Source organism: Palaemon carinicauda, chromosome 17, assembly GCF_036898095.1.
Source record: "Palaemon carinicauda isolate YSFRI2023 chromosome 17, ASM3689809v2, whole genome shotgun sequence".
Classification (NCBI taxonomy): Eukaryota; Metazoa; Arthropoda; class Malacostraca; order Decapoda; family Palaemonidae; genus Palaemon; species Palaemon carinicauda.
The window spans coordinates 102624209-102649372 of NC_090741.1; the positions used below are offsets into that span (position 1 = coordinate 102624209).

At 46.2% G+C, this 25164-nt stretch overlaps 1 protein-coding gene across 1 annotated transcript in view; it reads right to left on the bottom strand.

Annotated features, from left to right (window-relative positions):
- The window catches only part of LOC137656873 (pre-mRNA-splicing factor SYF1-like), a 118289-nt gene extending 112051 nt beyond the window's left edge, over nucleotides 1-6238 (bottom strand). Inside the window, exon 1 of the mRNA XM_068391243.1 lies at nucleotides 6065-6238. Coding sequence (XP_068247344.1) covers nucleotides 6065-6223 — 159 coding nt within the window. The 5' untranslated portion in view covers nucleotides 6224-6238. The remainder of the gene's footprint in view (nucleotides 1-6064) is intronic.
- Nucleotides 6239-25164: the final 18926 nt, after the last annotated feature.

Consider the following 25164-nt stretch of genomic DNA (forward strand, 5'->3'; position numbering starts at 1 on the left):
AGACTTCCTAGTCTTCTGTACAACCCAAGACAAGATTAAAAACATTTCAAGAGAAGATTAAAAGGATATTGGGATTAAGGGAATGTAGTGGTAGAACCCTCACCCACTACTGCACTCGCTGCAACGAATGGACCCAAGGTGTAGCAGTCCTCATAAAGAGTCTGTACGTCTTTTAAGTAAAATGAAGCGAACACCGACTTGCTCCTCCAAAAGGTCGCGTCCATAATACTTCGCAGAGACCTGTTTTGCTTAAAAGCCACCGAAGTTGCTATCGCTCTCACTTCGTGTGTCTTGACCTTAAGCAAACAACGATCTTTCTCACTTAAATGAGAATGTGCCTCCCGGATTAAAAATCTAATAAAGTACGATAAAGCATTTTTAGACATGGGCAATGAGGGCTTCTTAACGGAGCACCATAAGGCCTCAGAACCACCTCGTAATGGTTTAGTACGAGCCAAATAAAACTTAAGAGCTCTAACTGGGCACAGTACTCTTTCAACCTCGTTGCCTACGATTTCTGACAGACAAGGTATATCAAAAGATTTAGGCCAACGACGAGAAGGCAGTTCATTCTTGGCCAAAAAACCAAGTTGAAGCGAACATGTGGCTTTATTTGTAGAGAAGCCGATGTTCTTACTAAAGGCATGGATCTCACTGACCCTTTTAGCCGAAGCCAAGCACACCAAAAAAAGCGTCTTGAGGGTGAGATCCTTCAGGGAGGCTGAATGCAATGGCTCAAACCTGTCGGACATTAGGAACCTTAAGACCACGTCTAAGTTCCAAGCAGGAGTTGACATACGACGCTCCTTAGAGGTCTCGAAGGACTTAAGGAGATCTTGGAGATCTTTATTATTTGACAGATCCAAGCCTCTATGTCTGAACACAGACGCCAACATGCTCCTGTAGCCCTTAATAGTGGGAGCAGAGAGGGAGCAAACATTTCTCAGATGCAGGAGAAAGTCTGCAATTTGGGCTACAGAGGTACTGGAAGAGGAAATAGAGGATGACTTGCACCACTCTCTAAAGACCTCCCACTTCGACTGGTAGACCTTGATAGTAGATGATCTCCTAGCCCTCGCAATCGCTCTGGCTGCCTCCTTCGAAAATCCTCGAGCTCTTGAGAGTCTTTCGATAGTCTGAAGGCAGTCAGACGAAGCGCGGGGAGGCTTTGATGAAGACTCCTTACGTGGGGCTGTCGTAAGAGATCCATCCTTAAAGGTAGACTCCTTGGAACGTCTACCAGCCATTGAAGTACCTCTGTGAACCACTCTCTCGCGGGCCAGAGGGGAGCAACCAACGCCAACCTTGTCCCTTCGTGAGAGGCGAACTTCTGCAGAACCTTGTTGATGATCTTGAACGGCGGGAATGCGTAAGCGTCCATGTGAGACCAGTCCAGCAGAAAGGCATCTATGTGGGCCGCCTCTGGATCTGGGACTGGAGAGCAATAGGTCGGGAGCCTTTTGGTCAATGAGGTCGCAAAGAGTTCTATGGTGGGCTGACCCCGAGTCATCCAAAGACTCTTGCACACGTCCTTGTGGAGGGTCCATTCTGTGGGGATCACCTGACCTCTCCGACTGAGACAGTCCGCCAAGACGTTCAATTTTCCCTGGACGAACCTCGTCAACAGTGAGATGCCTCGATCTTTTGACCAGATGAGAAGATCCCTTGCGATGACGAACAGTGTGTGGGAGTGAGTGCCTCCTTGCTTGGAGATGTACGCCAAGGCTGTGGTGTTGTCCGCATTCACTTCTACCACTTTGTTTCGGAGAAGACTCTCGAAATTCGTCAAGGCCAAGTGAACAGCCAACAGCTCCTTGCAGTTGATGTGAAGGCTCCTCTGATCCGACGTCCAAAGACCCGAACATTCCAGACCGTCCAGAGTCGCTCCCCAACCCAAATCCGACGCGTCTGAGGACAACACGTGGTTTGGGTTCTTGACCGCCAGGGACAGACCCTCTCGAAGACCTATATTGCTGTCCCACCAGTTCAAGCACGTCTTTACTGGTTCGGAGATCGGGGTTGAGACAGCTTCCAAAGTCTTGTTCTTGTTCCAATGGGAGTCTAGATGGAACTGGAGAGGGCGAAGGTGAAGTTTCCCTAGAGAGATAAATTGTTCCAGGGATGACAGCGTCCCTAGGAGGGTCATCCAACTTCTCACAGAGCAACGGTCTTTTCTCAGCATGAGGCGGACTTTGAGCAAGGCTTGATCTATCCTGGTGGCAGACGGAAAAGCCCGAAAAGCTAGACTGCGAATCTCCATCCCCAAATAGAGAATCGTTTGGGAGGGAGTCAGCTGAGACTTCTCTAAGTTCACCAACAGTCCCAACTCCTTTGCAAGATCCAACGTCCATTGAAGGTCCTGCAGACAGCGATGACGGGACGACGCTCTGAGCAGCCAGTCGTCCAGGTACAGGGAGGCTCGAATCCCCGATAAATGAAGAAATTTTGCCACATTTTTCATGAGCCTCGTAAAAACAAGAGGAGCAGGGCTGAGGCCGAAGCACAGTGCTCGGAATTGGTACACCACATTCCTGTATACAAATCTCAGATACGGTTGAGAATCCGGGTGTATAGGAATGTGGAAGTACGCATCCTGCAGGTCGAGAGAGACCATCCAGTCTCCCTCTCTGACCGCTGCTAGGACGGACTTCGTGGTCTCCATCGTAAATTTTGTTTTTACAACAAAAACGTTGAGCGTACTGACATCCAGCACCGGCCTCCAACCTCCTGTATGCTTTGGGACTAGGAAGAGACGGTTGTAAAATCCCGGTGATTGAAGGTCCGAGACTTTCACCACCGCTCCCTTCTCTAGCAACTGAGACACCTGCAGTTGTAGTGCCTGTCTCCTTGACTCCTCTCGATACCTGGGAGAGAGGTCTATAGGAACTTTTACTAGAGGAGGTCTCCGTACAAAAGGTATTTTGTACCCCTCCTTTAGCAACAACACAGACTCTCGGTCTGCACCCCTCTTCTCCCAGGCCTGCCAGAAGTTGTTCAGTCTGGCCCCTACCGCTGTCTGAGGACGTGGGCAGTCAGACTCTGCCACGGGAGGACTTGGATCCTCTCCTCTTGCCTCTTTTACTGTCGGCACGAGCGCCTCCCTTACTGGGGGCTCTGCCACGAAAGGGCGGGATAAACCTCGTTGCTGGAGTATCGAGCTTGGGTCTTACGACATAAGATGATGAAGGAGCAGCCTTGCGCGCCGACGTAGCCATCAGGTCGTGGGTATCCTTCTGCACCAGAGAAGCTGCAATATCCTTAATCAACTGCTGAGGAAACAAGGCAGATGACAACGGGGCAAAGAGAAGCTCTGACCTTTGGCAGGGAGTTACTCCTGCCGAAAGGAACGAGCAAAGAGTCTCCCTCTTCTTAAGGACTCCTGCCGTAAAGGTAGCAGCGAGCTCATTAGAGCCATCACGGATAGCTTTGTCCATGCAGGACATAATTAGCACGGATACATCACGGTCGGCCGAAGAGATCTTCCTGCTTAAGGCTCCCAGCGACCAATCCAAGAAGTTAAAAACTTCGAAGGCCCTGTAAACCCCTTTGAGGAGATGATCAAGGTTCGAAGAGGACCAGCAAACTTTAGAGCGTCTCATGGCCAGGCGACGGGGAGAGTCTACGAGGCTTGAGAAGTCTCCCTGGGCAGAGGCAGGAACTCCCAAGCCGAGAACTTCTCCCGTGTCATACCAGACGCTCGCTCTAGAAGCCAGTTTAAAAGGGGGGAAAGCAAAGGCTGTCTTCCCCAAACTCCTCCTGGTAATCAACCAATCGCCTAGTAAACGCAAAGCTCTCTTAGAAGAGCGAGAGAGCACTAGCTTAGTAAACGACGGCGTCGAAGTGGCTAGGCCTAGAGTAAACTCTGACGGAGGCGAACGAGGAGCAGAAGTTACAAAATGGTCAGGAAACAGTTCCTTAAAAATCAGCATGATCTTTTTAAAATCCAGAGAGGGCTGAGCAGCTTTAGGCTCCTCTCCGTCCAACAAAGTCCCCAAAGGAATATCAGTTGGAAGGGGATCAGCGACTTCCTCATCCGACGGAACCTCGTCCGACAACTGCCGAGTCTCATGATACGGAGAGACATACCGAGGAGGCAACGCTTGACAGGCAATGTCAACAAGCAAAGGAGCAGCAGTAGCAGAAGAGGAAGCGACGTCACGCCGCTGCTGAAAGGACTGAAATTCCTGTGACTGACCAACAACAACAGCTGAAGTTGATTGACGCTAGACGTCACGTCGGACCTGCATTGACTGCAAAGTCTGAGCAGGCAAAACAACCTCCGACTGCGGTGACTGACGCTCAACGTCACGTCGAGGCAACGGAGCCGGTCGGGGAACGTCAGTGCGGGGCTGCGGCGGCAGCAGCTGAACGCCAGTCCGAGACTGCAGCAAGGGAGAATCCATGTCACGTGACTGACGTGAAAGACTAGGCACACGACTGGCATCGCGTTTCAAAGTACTAGAAACGTCAGCACTAACGTCAAACGGACGAGTGAATACTCGTTTGGGCGGCTGAAGGCCAGAGTCACGTTCAGCGCACTGGCGACTCGAAAGCAAAGGATCGTCGCGAACCTGCTCAAAGTCATACTCTTCCATAAGGGAGGCAAGCTTAGACTGCATGTCCCGCAGGACAACCCACTTCGGATCAACGGGAGTCGGAACGGGCCGTGACGTCGGTAACGTCTGCGTTGGCAAAACATTGCCTCTACCGCGACCCTCGGACCCCGTGTTACGCTTGCGCTTAATAGGCGAACAGTCATCCGACGACTGCAAAAGGTCAGAGCTGCCCCAATGGCTACAGCCAGAATGCTGGACCTGTCCTGAAGGGACTGACTTTCGCTTCAAGGGTCTAGAAACCTTGCGCCAAGGTTTCTTGTGCGATAAGTCTTCGGAGGACGAGGAGAACATAGTCTCACCCGTCTTATGGTAAGGGCGATCTTGACGAGAAACGCCCGATACCAAAGAGGGAACGTCTGTACGTTGGTTTACGCCTCTCGCCCCCTTAAGTCCTACGACATTACTTCTCCCTGGTGTAGGGGAGCCTGAAAAAGGTCTCGGACTAGGGGAGCGACAAGCACGAACAGACGAACCCTCGGTCGCAACACTAAATACACTTTGCGCACTTATCACTTTATCACTACGATTTTCTGTTTTACCACTCTGACACTTCAACAACTTAACATCTGACATGAGTTGGTTACGGTCCGATGCTAAGGACTCAACTTTTTCGCCTAAAGCTTGAATCGCTAGAAACATATCCCGCATGGACGGTTCATGAGTGCTAGTAGGGGGTTCAGGAACAACTACTACAGGGGAAGGATTAGGTTCAGGGGCATGGGAGGAGGAAAATTCCAAAGATCTAGAGGAGCTTCTCCTCACCCTATCTCTCTCAAGCTTATGAGTATATTTGTCATACTCAAGCCAGTCGAATTCCGACAAGACCACGCACTCATCACACCGATCTCCTAATTGGCAGGATTTACCCCGGCAATTAGAATAAACGGTATGTGGGTCGATAGAGGCCTTGGGAAGACGTTTGTTGCAATCCCTCGCATACTTGCGATATACAGGAGAAGGGTCAGCCATTTTGAACAATCAGAGAAAATCCAAGTCAAAACCAAATTCATCAACAATAAACACCAGCCAAAAAAAGGTTTCAAGAGTTTAATTGAAGAAAAAACACCCGTCACAGCGAACGCCAATAAACAACCAAAATAAAGTACTTCACCAAATCGGTCGAAAACTCAAGGTCATAAGCGAGCCGAACCAACTTGTCGACAAGACCGACAGAGAAGAACTGGAGAAATTGACAAGTATATGCGGTATCTGGCCGATAGTCGGCGCTGGTGGTCACACCCGCAACCTTCACGGCGATCGCTCGCGAGTTTTTGGAATCTGTCGAGCCGTCTGAGACGTCAGCTATTATATATTCACCGGCTAAGTTTAATATTTAAAAACACGATACCCAGTTAGAAAATCATGGTTCATATATTTAGAAGGAAATGAAAATATATTGTTACTATATAAAACATTATCAGCACACTAACTAGAAAATCTAAACGTACCTTTCTAGTCCTTGTAATCTTTTTCTGGTTTATGAGAAACTGACAATAATCAATCCACACACGAGGCATCTTGTGCATGAAAACTAAAGCTCTTTCAAATGTATTATTAACACTCTCGTACTCAGGATCTGTTATGCAGCGGCCTTTGACTTGTTGCATGCGTAATCTAAAAGAAAAATGAGAATATTCTATAAATTTACTTGTAAATGTTTACAATGAATAAAATTCAGGACAAGAAAATTTCTATTAGTTAGGACTGATCTACCAAATAAATTCATATCATTGTTAGAAGAAATTATTCATGTTTAATTCCATAAGATATATTTCAGCAAGGAACTTCTGCTACTACCACATAAGTAGTGAGGACAGACTAGACACATTTCAATATTTTGCAGAAATAATGTATGTCCTCGAGGTACCCAAGCACTTGGGTGACATCCCACACTTGAGCGTCCTAGGAGGGCAACAGTGCTCGAAGCACCTCATGAAAATAGACTGCTCCAAAAGAGAGGAAAGGTCTAAACACTTCAGTCTGGGTGATAAAACTGAGAGGAGCTTCTCCCAGTGAAGGTAGACAAGATAATCTACTATCAGCTGCAGAGGCTCCAACCGGAGAAACACCCATTCTATGACACCAATATCAGCAGATGGCCCTCTGTGCTTGGTAGACATCAGAGGATGTATGCAAATATCCAGACATTTGTGCCGTGTCTCATGAAAAGCCTTTCGCTCGGAGGAAATACTGGCTAGTGTACACATCTGAAGTGACAGGGATGTTACTGAGTTATGGTGCCTCTGCAGGTGGGGCTGCCTAAGCAGGTTTGACCACAGGGGTAGTTCTTTCGGTACCTCGACAAAGTGTTAGTAGGTCTGGGTAACATCGTTGCATGGCCATCAAGGAGCCACTGTACTAGGTTTACTCTGAGACACAGAGTAGTCAACACTGTTGATTACTCTGTGAATGAAGCAAAATGTGGGGGAAGCATAGAAATCGATATTGTCCTATGGATGTTGAAAGGCATCCTCTAGGACTGGTGACAGGTCCAGCACTGGACAGCAGGTCAGGATTTTTAGGTCTAGCTGGGTCGCAAACATGTCAATCAAGGGAGAACCCCCAAAAGTCAGAAGCTTCTTTTCTACTAAGGGATAACAGGACTATTCTGCTCCTGCAACTTGTCCCTTGTGACTGAGCCAGTTCCATTGCACTGTCGAGCAATCATGTGACCACCTGCTTCACCAATGCACAGAGGTCTCGTGTAGTACCTCCTTGCTTATCATAAGCCACTACTGTTCTTTTGTCACTCATCAATGCCTGTTGGAATGCTTGCAGCAGCCAGGAGTGCTGCTTCTATCTCCCGAAGATTGATGTGAAGACATTTTTTCTTCGTTGGACCAGCAACCTAAGGCGGTCTCGTTCCTAAGGTTTGCACCCCATCCCTCCTTAGACATGTATGTGAACAGCAACATTTCTGGAGGACGACAATCTAGAGGAGTCTCTTTTCATCTTCCAACCCCAAAGCTAGATTGTCCCATAACTCATGCTCCACTAGAACAAGATGGTGTTAGGGATTGTTGGCTACTAACCAGCATCTTCTCAGACACCAGTGAAGGGACAGCTGGTGGAGGCACCCATGAGAAGTAAACTTCTCCAAAGTCCAGAGATTTCAGAGCAGTTATTGCCATTGTCAAGCCAATAGTTCTTGCTGAATAAGTAAAGATCGCACTACTTTCCTGAGTCTGCTAAAATTGTTATCTGATGGAAAGAAACTTACTTCTGCTGTATATCAGTACAGGGTATTCACAGGTAATGTACTTTACTCCATCCTCTGCTTAGCCATAGTTTGGACTTCTCCTTATTTACCAGAATGCTCAAGATCATTACAAAAAGCAAAAAATATGTCTCATTGTGGAAGCAACTGCCTCTGAGAGAACAGGATAAGAAAGTTGTCAAGGTATCGTGGCAAACAATTGCTGTTGGCGTGAGCACCAGGCAAGATGACTGTCAACACTCGAGTGAACATTTGGGGTATGGTAGCTAGTCCAAAGCAAAGGACTTTGAACTATTATACATACCTCCCTATCAAGGAATTTCTGTTGAATCGAAAAATTGGAATCTCTATGTACGTCTTTCAAAACCATGGAATGGATGAAGTCGTTCCTCCTGATGGCAGGTCACCAGGGTTGAAAAAAATCATATTTTTTTCTAAAAAATAAATAAAAACAATTTATTTGATTTAAACCAGATTTCCTCATTTAAATCAATTTTTTATCTAAATTATTTTTCTTTTTCAATAACACTTATTTCCTTCTGATGATTATTTGTTTCAGTTTCAAGGGGAATTTTTTATTTTAAACTTCATCAATGTTAAATGAAACCATAGCTTAATATGCATTACTCAAGATGAGTTTTCTCTTAATCTTAGAAACCAAAATTCAAACTAATGATTTAATCAGAGCATACAAGTTATAGTAACTAGTACATACTGTACATACACAAAAATAAGTAAAACTTCAATCAAATAAAAATACAAATATACAGTAGTTTTATTTCAACATACAGTACACAGTAAGAAATAAAACTAAAAACACATTAAGGACTTCTTCATGTGCGTACTGTACTGCCAATAAAATTTTTAATTCCTATTAATGCTGTTAAAAAAATCAAGATCTTTACAATTTGTATAATTGCAACAGCAACTTTAACTCTTAAGAATGCCAAGTTTACCTGAAATGTTATACCTTTTAACTAGGATTTTGTCCATTTGTTGCAATACTTATAAATTGTAACTAGTTTTGGAAGTTTTTTTGTCAGGTAATTTCTGACAGTATTTAATTTTGATTTAAATCATGATTTTTTTTAGAGATTTAAATTGATTTAAATCAAAAGAACCCAGCAACTAACACAGTGCCTTTCCAGGGCTGACGTTGTTGCAGCAAGCTCAGGAAATTCTGCTTCCCACACCCTATTATGCCCATTCCGTCCCATTGACAGAACCCGGTAACAAGAGGAGATTTCCTAGCACGGATGAAGTAAGGAGGTATCTTTCTGTCTGCGAATCGGGGAAGGAGAACAGCTGTAAGTTCAAGGTTTTCCAATGCTAGCAATCTCACAATGACAGCCCCGAATGGTGCCATCCTCTCGAACCCAGTCAAGTGACAACTTGCTGGATGAGAGACAAGTGGACATCCAAAGTCCTGGCAGGAAGGGAGATGGAGGTTGCTGAAGCTTCTTCATCAACCTGTGAACAGACAGTGTACGGGGACGTACACTCCTTTACTAGCCGGCTATCAGGGTGGCCAGGTTATTTGTGTACTTCTTTGATTTCTTCCTCTTTTTTTTTTCTTCATCTTGGAAGAAGCATCAGAATCAGAGTCAGAATACAATGGGGAGGAAGAGCAGAGTGCACACTTTTACCTCTTCCTGGCACTCGCTCCAAGCTCTGCAAGCAGTACGGTTGAGGTTCGAGTGACTTCACAGCAACGCTTTGCCCAAGAAGGAGAAACCACACAGGTTGCTTCTAAAAGAAGCCACAACACTGGGACACACTGTCATGGGAAGAGAGAAGGCACACTCACAGAGGGAGCAGGTAGTACCAATCCAAGATCCCCAGGTACAGGGGAAGACATGGACAACACTGGAGCTGGGTCAGGGATTGGGGTAACCCCCCCAGCACTGGGGCAACATTATAAATTCAGAAATCATTTGTATTTTTCCTAGCAATGCAAACCTGGAGCTCTTTACTATGGAATATCTATTTCGGCAAAGCTGAAACCACCCAATAAATTTTTTTTGTCAGTGTATAACTACCCACCACTAGTTAGCGGGTAGGCTAGACCCCTGCTCAAACCAGCACTAGCAACTAACCGTATCGTTTGTAATTGCGGCAGGACTTCTAGGGGTAGGTGCTGGCAGGTACAGTATATGTAAAGAGCTTCAGGTTTGTATTGCTAGGAAAAATGATATTTTGATTATAAAATAAATTTTTGAATATACTTACCCGGTGAATATATAATAGCTGACGTCTCCGACGGCTCGACAGATTCCAAAAACTCACGAGCGATCGCCGTGAAGGTTGTGGGTGTGACCACCTGCGCCGACTATCGGCCAGATACCGCATATACTTGTCAATTTCTCCAGTTCTTCTCAGTCCGCTGGGTCTCTATCGGGGAGGAAGGGAGGGCCTTTAATTTATATATTCACCGGGTAAGTATATTCAAAAATTTATTTTATAATCAAAATATAATTTTTAAATATCAAACTTAGCAGGTGAATATATAATAGCTGATTCACACCCATGGTCGTGGGTAGAGACCAGTATTAATACAATAAAGGCGTTTATGCTCAAGAGTTTTTTGACAATTATTTCATAAAAAACCAACTTAAGTATAGGTACCTGGAAAGGAAGCTGACTTTGATGATTACTTTGCCTCATTAGTCTGCTTTCCTCACGAAGCCCAGCCATCCTCTCAGGATGCTGAAAGACTCCCAGGAGCTGTTATATCCAGGGCGAACACCCCTATAACAGGACCTCATCAACATTTTGACCACACGCCAAATCAAAAAGATTGCGAAAGACTTCTTAGTCTCCCGTACAACCCAAAATAAGATTAAAAATTTCAAGAGTAGATTAAAAGGATATTGGGATTAAGGGAATGTAGTGGTAGAGCCTTCACCCACTACTGCACTCGCTGCTACGAATGGTCCCAGTGTGTAGCAGTCCTCATAAAGAGTCTGGACATCTTTCAAGTAATACGAAGCGAATACCGACTTGCCTCTCCAAAAGGTCGCGTCCATAATACTTTTAATGGATCTATTTTGCTTAAACGCTACTGAAGTTGCTATTGCTCTGACTTCATGAGCCTTGACTTTAAGTAAATTACGATCCTTCTCACTTAAATGAGAGTGTGCCTCCCGAATCAAAAGTCTAATAAAATAAGACCACGCATTCTTAGACATGGGCAAAGAGGGCTTTTTAACGGAGCACCATAAAGCCTCTGAACAACCTTGTAGCGGTTTAGCTCTGGATAAATAAAATTTAAGAGCTCTAACGGGGCACAGCACTCTTTCAACTTCATTCCCCATAATCTCAGAAAGACTGGGGATATCAAATGATTTAGGCCAAGGATGAGACGGAAGTCCATTCTTGGCCAAAAAACCAAGTTGAAGAGCGCATACTGCTTTATTAGTGGAGAAGCCGATGTTCTTGCTAAAAGCATGTATCTCACTAACCCTTTTAGCCGAAGCCAAGCACACCAAAAAAAAAGTGTCTTGAGGGTAAGATCCTTCAGGGAGGCTGAATTTAATGGTTCAAACCTGTTTGACATAAGGAACCGTAGGACCACGTCCAAGTTCCAAGCAGGAGTCGAAATATGATGCTCCTTGGAAGTCTCGAAAGACTTAAGCAGGTCTTGGAGATCTTTGTTATTAGAAAGATCCAAACCCCTATGCCTGAAAACAGAAGCTAACATGCTTCTGTAGCCTTTAATGGTGGATGCAGAGAGGGAGCGACCGTTTCTCAGATAAAGCAGAAAATCCGCAATCTGCGCTACAGAGGCACTTGTAAGAGGAAATAGAGGAGGACTTGCACCAGTCTCTAAATACCTCCCATTTCGACTGATAGATCCTGATGGTAGCGGATCTTCTAGCCCTCGCGATCGCTCTAGCTGCCTCCTTCGAAAACCCTCGAGCTCAAGAGAGTCTTTCGATAGTCTGAAGGCAGTTAGACGAAGCGTGGGGAGGCTTTGATGAAATCTCTTTACGTGAGGCTGTCGCAAGAGATCCATCCGCAACGGCAGACTTCTAGGAACGTCTACCAGCCATAGAAGTACCTCTGTGAACCACTCTCTCGCGGGCCAGCGTGGAGCAACCAACATCAACCTGGTCCCTTCGTGAGAGGTGAACTTCTGCAGCACCTTGTTTAGGATCTTGAAAGGTGGAAAGGCATAAACGTCCAGGTGAGACCAGTCCAGCAGGAAAGCGTCTATGTGGGCTGCCTCTGGATCTGGAACTGGAAAGCAGTAAGTCGAGAGCCTCTTTGTCAGTGAAGTCGCAAAAAGATCTATGGTGGGTTGACCCCATGTCATCCATAGCTTCTCGCACACAGTCTTGTGCAACGTCCACTCCATGGAGATGACTTGCCCTCTTCTGCTGAGGCAGTCCGCCAAGACATTCATTTTTCCTTGCACAAATCTCGCCAAAGGAGGGATGTTACTTGCCTTAAATGGAGTTCCTTCTGATCCGTGGACCAAAGACCCGAGCATTCCAGACTGTCCAGTGGAGCTCCCTAACCCAAATCCGATGCATCTGAATACAACACATGGTTTGGGTTCTTGATCGCAAGAGAAAGACCTTCTCGAAGTCTGATGTTGCTGTCCCATCAAGTCAGACATGTCTAGACTGAGTTGGAGATTGGGAAAGAGATACTCTCTAAGCCCTTCTCCTTGTTCCAATGGTTTAGGTGAAATTGGAGAGGGCAAAGGTTGAGTCTCCCCAGAGAGATAAACTACTCCAGTGATGAAAGAGTTCCCACGAGGCTAGTTCAAACTCTTACAGAGCAACTGTTTTTCTCTTGCAAGTGAAGGACTTTTAACAGAGCTTGTTCCATTCTTGTGGGAGACGAAAAGGCCCGAAAAATCCGACACTGTATCTCCATTCTCAAATAAAGAATAGCCTGGGATGGGGTACTGTAAGTTACGACTTCTCTACGTTCACTATGAGACCTAGCTCCTTGGTTAGGTCTAATGTCCATTAGAGGCTCTCCAGACAGGGATTTAATGACGACGCCCTGATTAGCCAGTCGTCAAAATAAAGGGAGGCTCTGAATCCTCAAAAAATGTAGAAAGCTTGCTACATTTTGCAAGGGCCTTGTAAAAACAAGAGGAGCAGGAATGAGGCCGAAGTACAGTGCTCGAAATTGGTACATTACTTTCCCGTCCACAAACCTCAGATGTTGTTGAAAGTTTGGATGAATCGGGATGTGGAAGTATGTATCCTGAAGGTCGAGAGAGACCATCCAGTCGCCTTCCCTTACTGCTGCCAAGACAGATTTGGTAGTCTTCATCGTGAAGTTTGTCTTGACAATGAACACATTGAGCGCACTTACATCTTAAGTACTCCTGCAGTGAACGTGGCTGCCAGATCATTGGAGCCATCCCTGATAGCCTTGTTCCTGCAGTGAACGTGGCTGCCAGATCATTGGAGCCATCCCTGATAGCCTTGTTCATGCATGACATAATTGTACAGCAATACATTGACAGCTGGAGAGACCTTCTTACTTAAGGCTCCCAGGGACCAATCCAACAAATAAAAACTTCAAACGCTCAAAAAAACTCCTAACAGGAGATGGTCTAGCTCTGAAGCCGACCATAAAATCTTGGAGCGTCTCATGGCTAGACGACGAGGAGAGTCCACAAGGCTTAAGAAGTCTCCCTGGGCAGAGGCAGGTACTCCCAAGCCGAGAACTTCTCCTCGAGCTTCTCCTGTGTCACACCAGATGCCCGAGCGAGAAGCTAATTAAGAAGGAGGAAAAGCAAAAGCAGACTTTCCTAAACTTCTCCTGGATTCCAACCAGTCTCCCAGTAAGAGCATGGCCCTCTTGGAAGAACAAGAGAGAACTGACTTCGTAAAAGTAGGAGTCGAAGAAAGTCATGCCAAGAGTAAACTCAGACGGCGGAGCAGCCGTTACAAAACGAGTAGGACAAAATTTCACTAAAGAAATTCATAATTAAAATACAAGGGATTGTTGGACCACCCTAGGTTACTCCTCTTCTGAATGACTCCCCAAAGGTACATTAGTTGAAAGGGGGTCATCAACTTCTTCAGAAGGCACATCATCTGATAAATCTAAAGTCTTGCGAGAAGGAGATTTATATTCAGAATGACGTGAAGGAAAAGCCTGACAGGCTACATCAACTTGTATATGAACAGAAGTTAAAGTTGGAGGGTCGATGTCACGTTGTGACTGCAGAGAATGATATTCTACTACACATCGTGACAGAAGTAACTGACATTCAAACGTCCCGTAGTAACAGCGGTGACTGCTGTTCGATGCTATATCGTGACTACGATGACTGACCCTCGACGTCACGTCATGTCTACGGTGTCTACCGCTCAACGTCACGTCGTGTCTGCGGTGTCTGCATCTCAACGTCACGCTGTGACTGCGGTGGCTGACGTTCAAAGCGATCAAAGTTACATCGAGATTATGCTCCGCATCTCGCTTAACAGCAAAGCTGTCACTAGAGATAACGTCAGCGTGGCATAACAAAGCTCGTCTAGAAGGTTGAAGACCCGAATCACGTATCCCAGAACCGTGACGTACAAAAAGCAAAGGATCCTTTCGCACAGGAAAAGGATTGAAAGCTTCTATTGAAGAGGAAAGCTTTAACAGCATATCTTGCAAAACACTTAACTTCGGATCAACCTGTGACTGCGGTGGCTGACGTTCAAACGTCACGTAGTAAACAGAAGTTACTGCTGATCGATGCTATATCGAGACTACGGTGACTGACACTCGATGTCACGTTGTGTCTACGGTGTCTACCGCTCAACGTCACGTCGAGTCTGTGGCAGAAACGTCTGTACATGAACGTCATCGCTATGAACGGGACTCTTAATATGACTACAGCTAGGACGTTGAACTTGTTCTGAAGGAACTAAGAAACGTTTGAACCGTCTCGAAACTTTACGCCCAGGCTTTTAAAGAGACGAATCATCGGAAGACGAGGAGAAACTTCGTCTCTCCTGTCTTATGGCAAGGACGTGCTTGCCGAGCATCGTCTGATACCTTTGAGGGAACGTCTGTTCGTTGGTTTACACTCCTAACTCCCTTAGGTCCTACGACATTCCTTCTCCCTGGTGCAGGGGAGCCTGAAAGAGGTCTCGGACTAGGCAAGTGACAAGCACGAACAAACGAACCCTCCGCAACACAGAACATGTTTTTCGCACTTACTTCACTGATATCGTATTTTTTAATAATTTCACATTAGACATGAATAAAACTGATTTCTACCTGAAGCACGCAATTCTCCCTTACATCAAAAGGTTAGAATTGCAAAAATGATATTTTGATTATAAAATAAATTTTTGAATATACTTACCCGGTGAATATATAATAGCTGACGTCTCGGACGGCTCGACAGAAACCCAAAAACTCGCAAGCGATCGCCGTGAAGGTTGCGGGTGTGCCCACCAGCGCCGACTATCGGCCAGATACCACATATACTTGTAAACAGCTCCAGTTCTTCTCATTCCGCTGGGTCTCTATCGGGGAGGAAGGGAGGGCCTTTAATTTATATATTCACCGGGTAAGTATATTCAAAAATTTATTTTATAATCAAAATATCATTTTTAAATATCAAACTTAGCCGGTGAATATATAATAGCTGATTCACACCCATGGTGGTGGGTAGAGACCAGTATTAATACAATAAAGGCGTATATGCTTAGAGTTTTTGACAATTATATCATAAAAAAAAACCAATTAAATATAGGTACCTGGTAAGGAAGCTGACTCTGACGATTACTCTGCCTTATTAGTCCGCTTTCCTCACGAAGCCCAGCCATCCTCTCAGGATGCTGAAAGACTCCCAGGAGCTGTTGTATCCGGGGCGACCACCCATACAACAGGACCTCATCAAAACCCTTAATCTGGGCGCTCTCAAGAAACGACATTTGACCACCCGCTAAATCAAAAAGGATGCGAAAGGCTTCTCAGCCTTCCGTACAACCCAAGAAAAGATTAAAAACATTTCAAGAGAAGATTAAAAGGATATTGGGATTAAGGGAATGTAGTGGTAGAACCCTCACCCACTACTGCACTCGCTGAAACGAATGGACCCAGTGTGTAGCAGTCCTCATAAAGAGTCTGGACGTCTTTTAAGTAAAATGAAGCGAACACCGACTTGCTCCTCCAAAAGGTCGCGTCCATAATACTTCGCAGAGATCTGTTTTGCTTAAAGGCCACGGAAGTTGCTATCGCTCTTACTTCGTGCATCTTGACCTTAAGTAAACAACGATCTTTTTCACTTAAGTGAGAATGAGCCTCTCGGATTAAAAATCTAATAAAATACGATAAAGCATTTTTAGACATAGGCAATGAGGGCTTCTTAACGGAGCACCATAAGGCCTCAGATCCACCTCGTAAAGATCTGGTACGAGCTAAATAAAACTTAAGAGCTCTAACTGAGCACAGTACTCTTTCAAGCTCGTTGCCTACGATCTCTGATAGGCAAGGTATATCAAAAGATTTAGGCCAAGAACGAGAAGGCAGTTCATTTTTGGCCAAGAAACCAAGCTGAAGCGAACATGTGGCTTTATCTGTAGAAAAGCCGATGTTTTTACTAAAGGCATGGATCTCACTGACCCTTTTAGCCGAAGCCAAGCACACCAAAAAAAGCGTCTTGAGGGTGAGATCCTTCAGGGAGGCTGAATGTAATGGCTCAAACCTGTCGGACATTAGGAACCTTAGGACCACGTCTAAGTTCCATCCAGGAGTTGCCATACGACGCTCCTTAGAGGTCTCGAAGGACTTAAGGAGATCTTGGAGATCTTTATTATTGGACAGATCTAAGCCTCTATGTCTGAACACAGAAGCCAACATGCTCCTGCAGCCCTTAATAGTGGGAGCAGAGAGGGAGCGAACATTTCTCAGATGCAGGAGAAAGTCTGCAATTTGGGCTACAGAGGTACTGGAAGAGGAAATGGATGATGACTTGCACCAGTCTCTAAAGACTTCCCACTTCGACTGGTAGACCTTGATGGTAGATGCTCTCCTAGCTCTCGCAATCGCTCTGGCTGCCTCCTTCGAAAATCCTCGAGCTCTTGAGAGTCTTTCGATAGTCTGAAGGCAGTCAGACGAAGCGCGGGGAGGCTTTGATGAAGACTCCTTACGAGAGGCTGTCGTAAGAGATCCATCCTTAAAGGTAGACTCCTTGGAACGTCTACCAGCCATTAATGTACCTCTGTGAACCACTCTCTCGCGGGCCAGAGGGGAGCAACCAACGTCAACCTGGTCCCTTCGTGAGAGGTGAACTTCTGCAGTACCTTGTTGATGATCTTGAACGGCGGGAATGCGTACGCGTCCAGGTGAGACCAGTCCAGCAGAAAAGCATCTATGTGGGCCGCCTCTGGATCTGGGACTGGAGAGCAATAGGTCGGGAGCCTTTTGGTCAACGAGGTGGCAAAGAGGTCTATGGTGGGTTGGCCCCAAGTCATCCAAAGACTCTTGCTCACGTCCTTGTGGAGGGTCCATTCTGTGGGGATCACCTGACCTCTCCGACTGAGACAGTCCGCCAAGACGTTCAAGTCCCCCTGGACGAATCTTGTCAACAGTGAGATGCCTCGATCTTTTGACCAGATGAGGAGGTCCCTTGCGATGACGAACAGTGTGTGGGAGTGAGTGCCTCCTTGCTTGGAGATGTACGCCAAGGCTGTGGTGTTGTCCGAATTCACCTCTACCACTTTGTTTCGTAGAAGTCTCTCGAAACTCGTTAAGGCCAAGTGAACAGCCAACAGCTCCTTGCAGTTGATGTGCAGGCTCCTCTGATCCGACGTCCAAAGACCCGAACATTCCAGACCGTCCAGAGTCGCTCCCCAACCCAAATCCGACGCGTCTGAGGACAACACGTGGTTTGGGTTCTTGACCGCCAGGGACAGACCCTCTCGCAGACTTATGTTGCTGTCCCACCAGTTCAGGCACGTTTTTACTGGCTCGGAGATTGGGATTGACACAGCTTCCAAAGTCTTGCCCTTGTTCCAATGGGAGTCTAAATGGAACTGGAGAGGGCGAAGGTGAAGTCTCCCTAGTGAGATAAATTGTTCCAGGGATGACAGAGTCCCTAGGAGGCTCATTTAACTTCTCACTGAGCAACGGTCTTTTTTCAGCATGAGGCGGACTTTGAGCAGGGCTTGCTCTATCCTGGTGGCAGACGGAAAAGCCCGAAAAACTAGACTGCGAATCTCCATCCCCAAATAGAGAATCGTCTGGGAGGGATTCAGTTGAGACTTTTCTAAGTTCACCAACAGTCCCAACTCCTTTGCAAGAGCCAACGTCCATTGAAGGTCCTGCAGACAGCGATGACGGGACGACGCTCTGAAAAGCCAGTCGTCCAGGTACAGGGAGGCTCGAATTCCCAATAAATGAAGGAATTTTGCCACATTCCTCATGAGCCTTGTAAACACGAGAGGAGCAGGGCTGAGGCCGAAGCACAGTGCTCGGAACAGGTACACCACATTCCTGTAAACAAACCTCAGAAACGGTTGAGAATTCGGGTGAATAGGAATGTGGAAGTACGCATCCTGCAGGTCGAGAGAGACCATCCAGTCTCCCTCTCTGACCGCTGCTAGGACGGACTTCGTGGTCTCCATCGTAAATTTTGTTTTTACAACAAAAACATTGAGCGCACTGACATCCAGCACTGGCCTCCAACCTCCTGTATGCTTTGGGACTAGGAAGAGACGGTTGTAAAATCCCGGTGATTGAAGGTCCGAGACTTTCACCACCGCTCCCTTCTCTAGCAACAGAGAAACCTGCTGATGTAGAGCTTGTCTCCTTGACTCCTCTCGATACCTGGGAGAGAGGTCTAAAGGAACCGTTACTAGAGGAGGTCTGCGTACAAAAGGTATTTTGTACCCCTCCTTGAGCAACAACACAGACTCTCGGTCTGCACCCCTCTTCTCCCAGGCCTGCCAGAAGTTGTTCAGTCTGGCCCCTACCGCTGTCTGAGGACGTGGGCAGTCAGACTCTGCCACGGGAGGACTTGGAGCCTCTCCTCTTGCCTCTTTTACTGTCGGCACGAGCGCCTCCCCTACTAGGGGCTCTGCCACGAAAGGGCGGGATAAACCTCGTTGCTGGGGTATCGATCTTGGGTCTTACGACATAAGACGATGAAGGAGCACCCTTACGAGCAGACGTAGCCATCAGGTCGTGGGTATCCTTCTGCACCAGAGAAGCCGCAATATCCTTGATCAACTGCTGAGGAAACAAGGCAGATGACAACGGGGCAAAGAGGAGCTCCGACCTTTGACAGGGAGTAACTCCTGCCGAAAGGAACGAGCAAAGAGTCTCCCTCTTCTTCAGGACTCCAGCCGTAAAGGTAGCGGCGAGCTCATTGGAGCCATCACGGATGGCTTTGTCCATGCAGGACATAATAAGCACGGAAACATCCTGGTCGGCCGACGAGATCTTCCTGCTTAAGGCTCCTAGCGACCAATCTAAGAAGTTAAAAACTTCGAAGGCCCTGTAAACCCCTTTAAGAAGATGGTCAAGGTCCGAGGAGGACCAATAAACTTTAGAGCATCTCATGGCCAGGCGACGGGGAGAGTCTACTAGGCTTGAGAAGTCTCCCTGGGCAGAGGCAGGAACTCCCAAGCCGAGAACTTCTCCCGTGTCATACCAGATGCTCGCTCTAGAAGCCAGTTTAAAAGGAGGGAAAGCAAAGGCTGTCTTCCCCAAACTCCTCCTGGTGATCAACCAGTCGCCTAGCAAACGTAAAGCCCTTTTAGAAGAGCGAGAGAGCACTAGCTTAGTAAACGAAGGCTTTGAAGCAGCTAGGCCTAGCGCAAAATCTGACGGAGGCGAACGAGGAGCAGAAGTTACAAAATGGTCTGGAAAAAGATCCTTAAAAATCATCATGATTTTCTTAAAGTCCATAGAGGGCTAAGCAGCTTTAGGCTCTTCTCCGTCTGACAAAATGCCCAAAGGAATATCAGTAGGCGGAGGATCAGCAACTTCCTCATCTGAAGGAACCTCGTCCGACAATTGTCGAGTCTCATGAAAAGGAGAGACCTGCCGCGGCGGCAATGCTTGACAGGCAATGTCCACAAGCAAAGGAGCAGCAGTAGCAGTCGAGGAAGCGACGTCATGCCGCTGCTGAAAGGACTGAAAACCTTGTGACTGACCAACAACAACAACAGGAGTTGATGGACGCTCGACGTCACGTCGAAACTGCATTGACTGCCTAGACTGAGCAGTCAAAACAACCTTCGACTGCGGTGCTTGACGCTCAACGTCAAGTCGAGGCAACTGAGCTGGTTGGCGAACGTCCTGAACGTCAACACGAGACTGCGGCAGCGGCTGAACGTCTACACGAGACTGCGGCAGCGGCTGAACGTCAACACGAGACTACGGCAGCGGCTGAAAGTCAACACGGGACTGCAGCGAGGGAGGATCCATGTCACGAGACTGACGTGACAAACTACCGACATCACGTTTCAAAGTGCTAACGTCAAAAGGACGAGTAAAAGCTCGTTTGGGCGGCTGACGGCCAGAGTCTCGATCAGCGTAACGGAGCGAAGGATCATCGTGAACCTGCTCAGCTTTATACTCTTCTATAAGGGAGGCAAGCTTAGTCTGCATGTCCTGCAGGACAACCCATTTAGGATCAACGGGAGTCGGGACGGGCCGAGACGACGGTAACGTCTGTGTCGGCAAAACATTGCCTTTACCGAGACTCTCGGAGCCCGTGTTACGCTTACGTTTAATAGGCGAACAGTCTTCCGACGACTGCAAAGGGTCAGAGCTGTCCCAACGGCTACAGCCAGGACGCTGGACCTGTCCTGAAGGGACTGACTTTCGCTTCAAGGGTCTAGAAACCTTGCGCCAAGGTTTCTTTTGTGAAAAGCCTTTGGATGACGAGGAGAACACAGCCTCGCTCATCTTATGGTAAGGGCGCTCTTGACGAGAAACGCCCGATACCAAAGAGGGAACGTCTGTACGTTGGTTAAAGCCTCTCGTCCCCTTAAGTCCTACGACATTACTTCTCCCTGGTGCAGGGGAGCCTGAAAGAGGTCTCGGACTAGGGGAGCGACAAACACGAACAGACGAACCCTCGGTCGCAACACTAAAAACACTTTGCGCACTTATCACTTTGTCACTACGATTTTCTGATTTGCCACTCTGACACTTTAATAACTTCACATCTGACATGAGTTGGTTATGGTCCGATGCTAAGGATTCAACTTTCTCGCCTAAAGCTTGAATCGCTAGAAACATATCCCGCATGGACGGTTCATGAGTGCTAGTAGAGGGTTCAGGAACAACTACTACAGGGAAAGGATTAGGTTCAGGGGCATGGGAGGAGGAAAATTCCAATGACCTAGAGGAGCTTCTCCTCACCCTATCTCTCTCCAGCTTACGTGAATATTTATCAAATTCAAGCCAGTCGAATTCCGACAAGACCACGCACTCATCACACCGATCTCCTAATTGACAGGATTTACCCCGGCAATTAGAACAAACGGTATGTGGGTCAAGAGAGGCCTTGGGAAGACGTTTGTTACAATCCCTAGCATTACATTTGCGAAATTTAGGTCCAGGGATAGAAGGGTCAGCCATATTGAACAATCAGAGAAAAATCCAAAACAAATCCAAAGTCATCAACAATAAACACTAGCCAAAATAGGGTTCAAGAGTTTTAATTGAAGAGAAAAACACCCGTCACAGCGAAAGCTCAAAACAACCAAAATAAAGTACTTCACCAAAAATGACGAAAACTCAATGTCAACAGCGAGCGGAATCAACTTGTCGATAAGACCGACAGAGAAGAACTGGAGCTGTTTACAAGTATATGCGGTATCTGGCCGATAGTCGGCGCTGGTGGGCACACCCGCAACCTTCACGGCGATCGCTCGCGAGTTTTTGGGTTTCTGTCGAGCCGTCCGAGACGTCAGCTATTATATATTCACCGGCTAAGTTTAATATTTAAAAAGAGTCGTATAATGTAAGCACATTAGTACAAAATGAAACACACATGCAAAAATCAATAAACATATACATATATATCGAATAAAACGGAAATATATAAAGTTAAAAAGATCAGTGACTGGGGAGGAGACTAAACACTAGTTCACTAAGGACTACGTTTTCAATCTCTCACCGTACAGTGCCTTGGGACGAGAATAAAAACTAAAACGTTTTATCCTCTCTCCCCGTACAGAGACTTGGGACGAGAGTAAAAAACTGAATCGAGAACAACGTTACTCGCTCCCAAACTCCTTGTACAGAGACTTGGGACGAGAATAAAAATCGGATCGTTCTCTCTTTCTCTCTCTCTCTCTCTCTCTTGTCACTCACAAGAGAATGGCCCACTCACCCTTCGTCAATAACAGGTTATTTGACTAAAGGAAAAAACTGAAAGGACTAAGAAATTGAAAATTAACAAGTTCCTTTAAATTAGTATCTAAAACACTTCAGTTTGAAAGAAGAATGAACAAAACGTCAAAATCGATTTACTCTTTCTGCAAAGTGAAACCGTGATTCTCTCTTTCTCTATCGTAACGATAGAGCGCAAACTGCGTAGCATAAATAAACCAAACGTTAGTTCATCTTTGAAAAAACAGCACGAAGACTATTCAAAGAATATATTTCTTAAAATATTTTCTAAAAAATATTCATCTCATCACTCTTACAGAGCAACTGTTTTAAACTAAACAAAAATAAAAGTTGAATGGGCTCGACGTTGTTTAACTTCGTTTTCCAAGTTAGGACCGCCTACAAAGAATAGGTAAAGGCCGCATATAAACAAAAACAAAATTTATCTTGATGTTCAGTATAAATGGAAAGCTAATCGAAGAGGCCTAATAAAGGCGGGTGAGATATAAAATATAAAATATATGGAGGTAAATCTATAAATATCAACAATAATTTATAAAGTGATAAAATAATTACTAAAAGCCTTTAACACACTTCCGTACACTGAGGGAAGGGTCGGCCATCTTTTCTCTATGGAAAAACCAGAGATTAAAAAAAAAAAGCAAGGGCAAAACACTTTTCCTCTCCTTTCAAAAGCATTTCTTTTGAAGATAGTATTGAATAATCCAACACGGCGAAAGCAATAAAACCAAAACCGAGTACTTCACCAATTTGGTCGAAAACTCGAGGTCATAAAGCGAGCGGAACTAACTTGTCGACAAGACCGACAGAGAAGAACTGGAGAAATTGACAAGTATATGCGGTATCTGGCCTATAGTCGGCGCTGGTGGTCACACCCGCAACCTTCACGGCGATCGCTCGCGAGTTTTTGGAATCTGTTGAGCCGTCGGAGACGTCAGCTATTATATATTCACCGGCTAAGTTTAATATTTAAAAATACAAATTATTTCCAAATTTGTCATTTCTTCCTGCGCAAAATACAAAACTTCCGCTCTTTACTATGGAGACTAACCTTTAGGTGGATGGAAGTCTGTGAACCAACTGACTGGTAACTGTCCCAGGATAGCCTCTTGTACAAGTTGACCTTGATGGAACCCACACCACGTTATCCCGTAGGATGACGGCCTGGGCAATCATTGCCGGAAATAAAGAACATTCTGTGCAAGGGGATTAGTACACGTTCGGGCCATGCCCCTTACTAATTCACGCTTTTTCCGAACTCCCCCCTAACAGGAGGATGGGGACATAAATACTGTATATACATATATATCAGGTTGTCCAAAGAGTGTGATACTAGCCCACATAGAGACAAGGTCAGCTGTTCAGTCCCTTGGATGCTGCCCTCCAAAGAGAGGGGAAGAGGAAGTAGGAAGTGGCCAGTCACTCACACATTCACCATAGACTTACTCGCGAGTAACATCCGCCCTCGACCCTATGCTACTTGTCCTACATGGGAGGCAAGGCATTTAGGTCACGTTTTGAGAGAGCCGCCGCAGGACCTATTAAAAAGGGGTCTAGGCTCCTGTGGGTCATGGCTTGCAGGTAGTGGGCAGTGAACATTGTTTGAAGTTTCCATTTGTCCGCTTGTAGTACCTGCCTCAGAAAAATTCTTATGGAATGCAAGGGAAGTACTTACTCCCCTGACATCGTATGCATGGGGGCATCTGCCAGACAGTGAGCAGTCTGAAGCCAATACTCTTTCTGTTACCCGTCTGATCCATGAGGACATCGAGTTTTTCGTGATTCTCCTCTTGGTCTTCCCCATGCTAACGAAGAGCCTATTGATATGGGGACAAGTTCTTCTCCTTCTCTTGAGATATAACCTCAATGCCCTTACGGGGTATAGTAACAGTTGATCAGTATTGACTGTTATAGATCAGTGGCTCTCAGCCCGAAAGGGCCAAAATTCAGGATCCACTACAGACAGATTTAGAGTATTTGTAACAAACTCAGGAACGAAAATGAGTGTGATCTGCTGACATCCCCTTGCATGGGCGATATCGGACGGAAGACCGTGTAGCTTGATGACTCTCTTTTTAGAGGACAAAGCTAGAAGAAAAGCTGTCTTTAAGGTCAAGTCTTTGTCTGAGGCTTGACAGAGCTCATAAGAGGCTCCTTTCAATGAACGTAAGACCTTGACAGTGTTCCAAAGGGGTGGTCTAACTTCCACCTGAGGGTAAGAATGCTCAAAATTCCGTATGAGGAGTGACAATTCCACAGAGTAGGAAATGATAACTCCATTCAATTCAAAGACAAGGCTCAAGGCTGAGCAAAAGCCTCTCACCACCAACACCGAAGAGTTTTTCCTACCTGAGGTAAAGTAGAAACTCCACTACTGTTAGTATAGAGGCACTGAGTGTTGAGATACCCCATTCACAACACAAACCACAAAAGATGGACCACTTCAGCTCTTACACTGCAGATGAAGACTTCCGGAGGTATCCTGCCATGTCCTTAGGAACTGGCTTAAAAAAGCCTCACTTTGCGAGGAGTTGCTGGATAACCTCCAGGCGTAAAGTCGTACCAATGGTATTGATTAATGGAATATCTTCGTGTGTGGTTGTGTCAGTAGCTTGGAAAGTGGAGGGAGCTCTCTTGGTGCCTCTGTGAGCAGATGCAGAAGGTCCAATCCATTCTGCATGTGGCTACAGCAGAGCTATGAGGGTCATTGCTAGATCTTGCGAAGCTCTCACCTTCAATAACCGCCTTACTAGGCAGAAGGGGGGGAATGCATATACGTCCATCCTGTCCCTGGAGTATTGGAAAGCATCCTGCCAGAATGCTTGTAGGACCGGTACTGGTGAGCAGTACCCTGGTAGTTTCTGATTGAGGAAAATCGTGAACAGGTCGATTGTCAGCAAACCCCACAAAGTTAAGACTCTGTTGACTGTCTATTGATTCAAGGACCATTCGGAGCCAACTATCCAAGTCCTCCTGCTCAGATTGTCC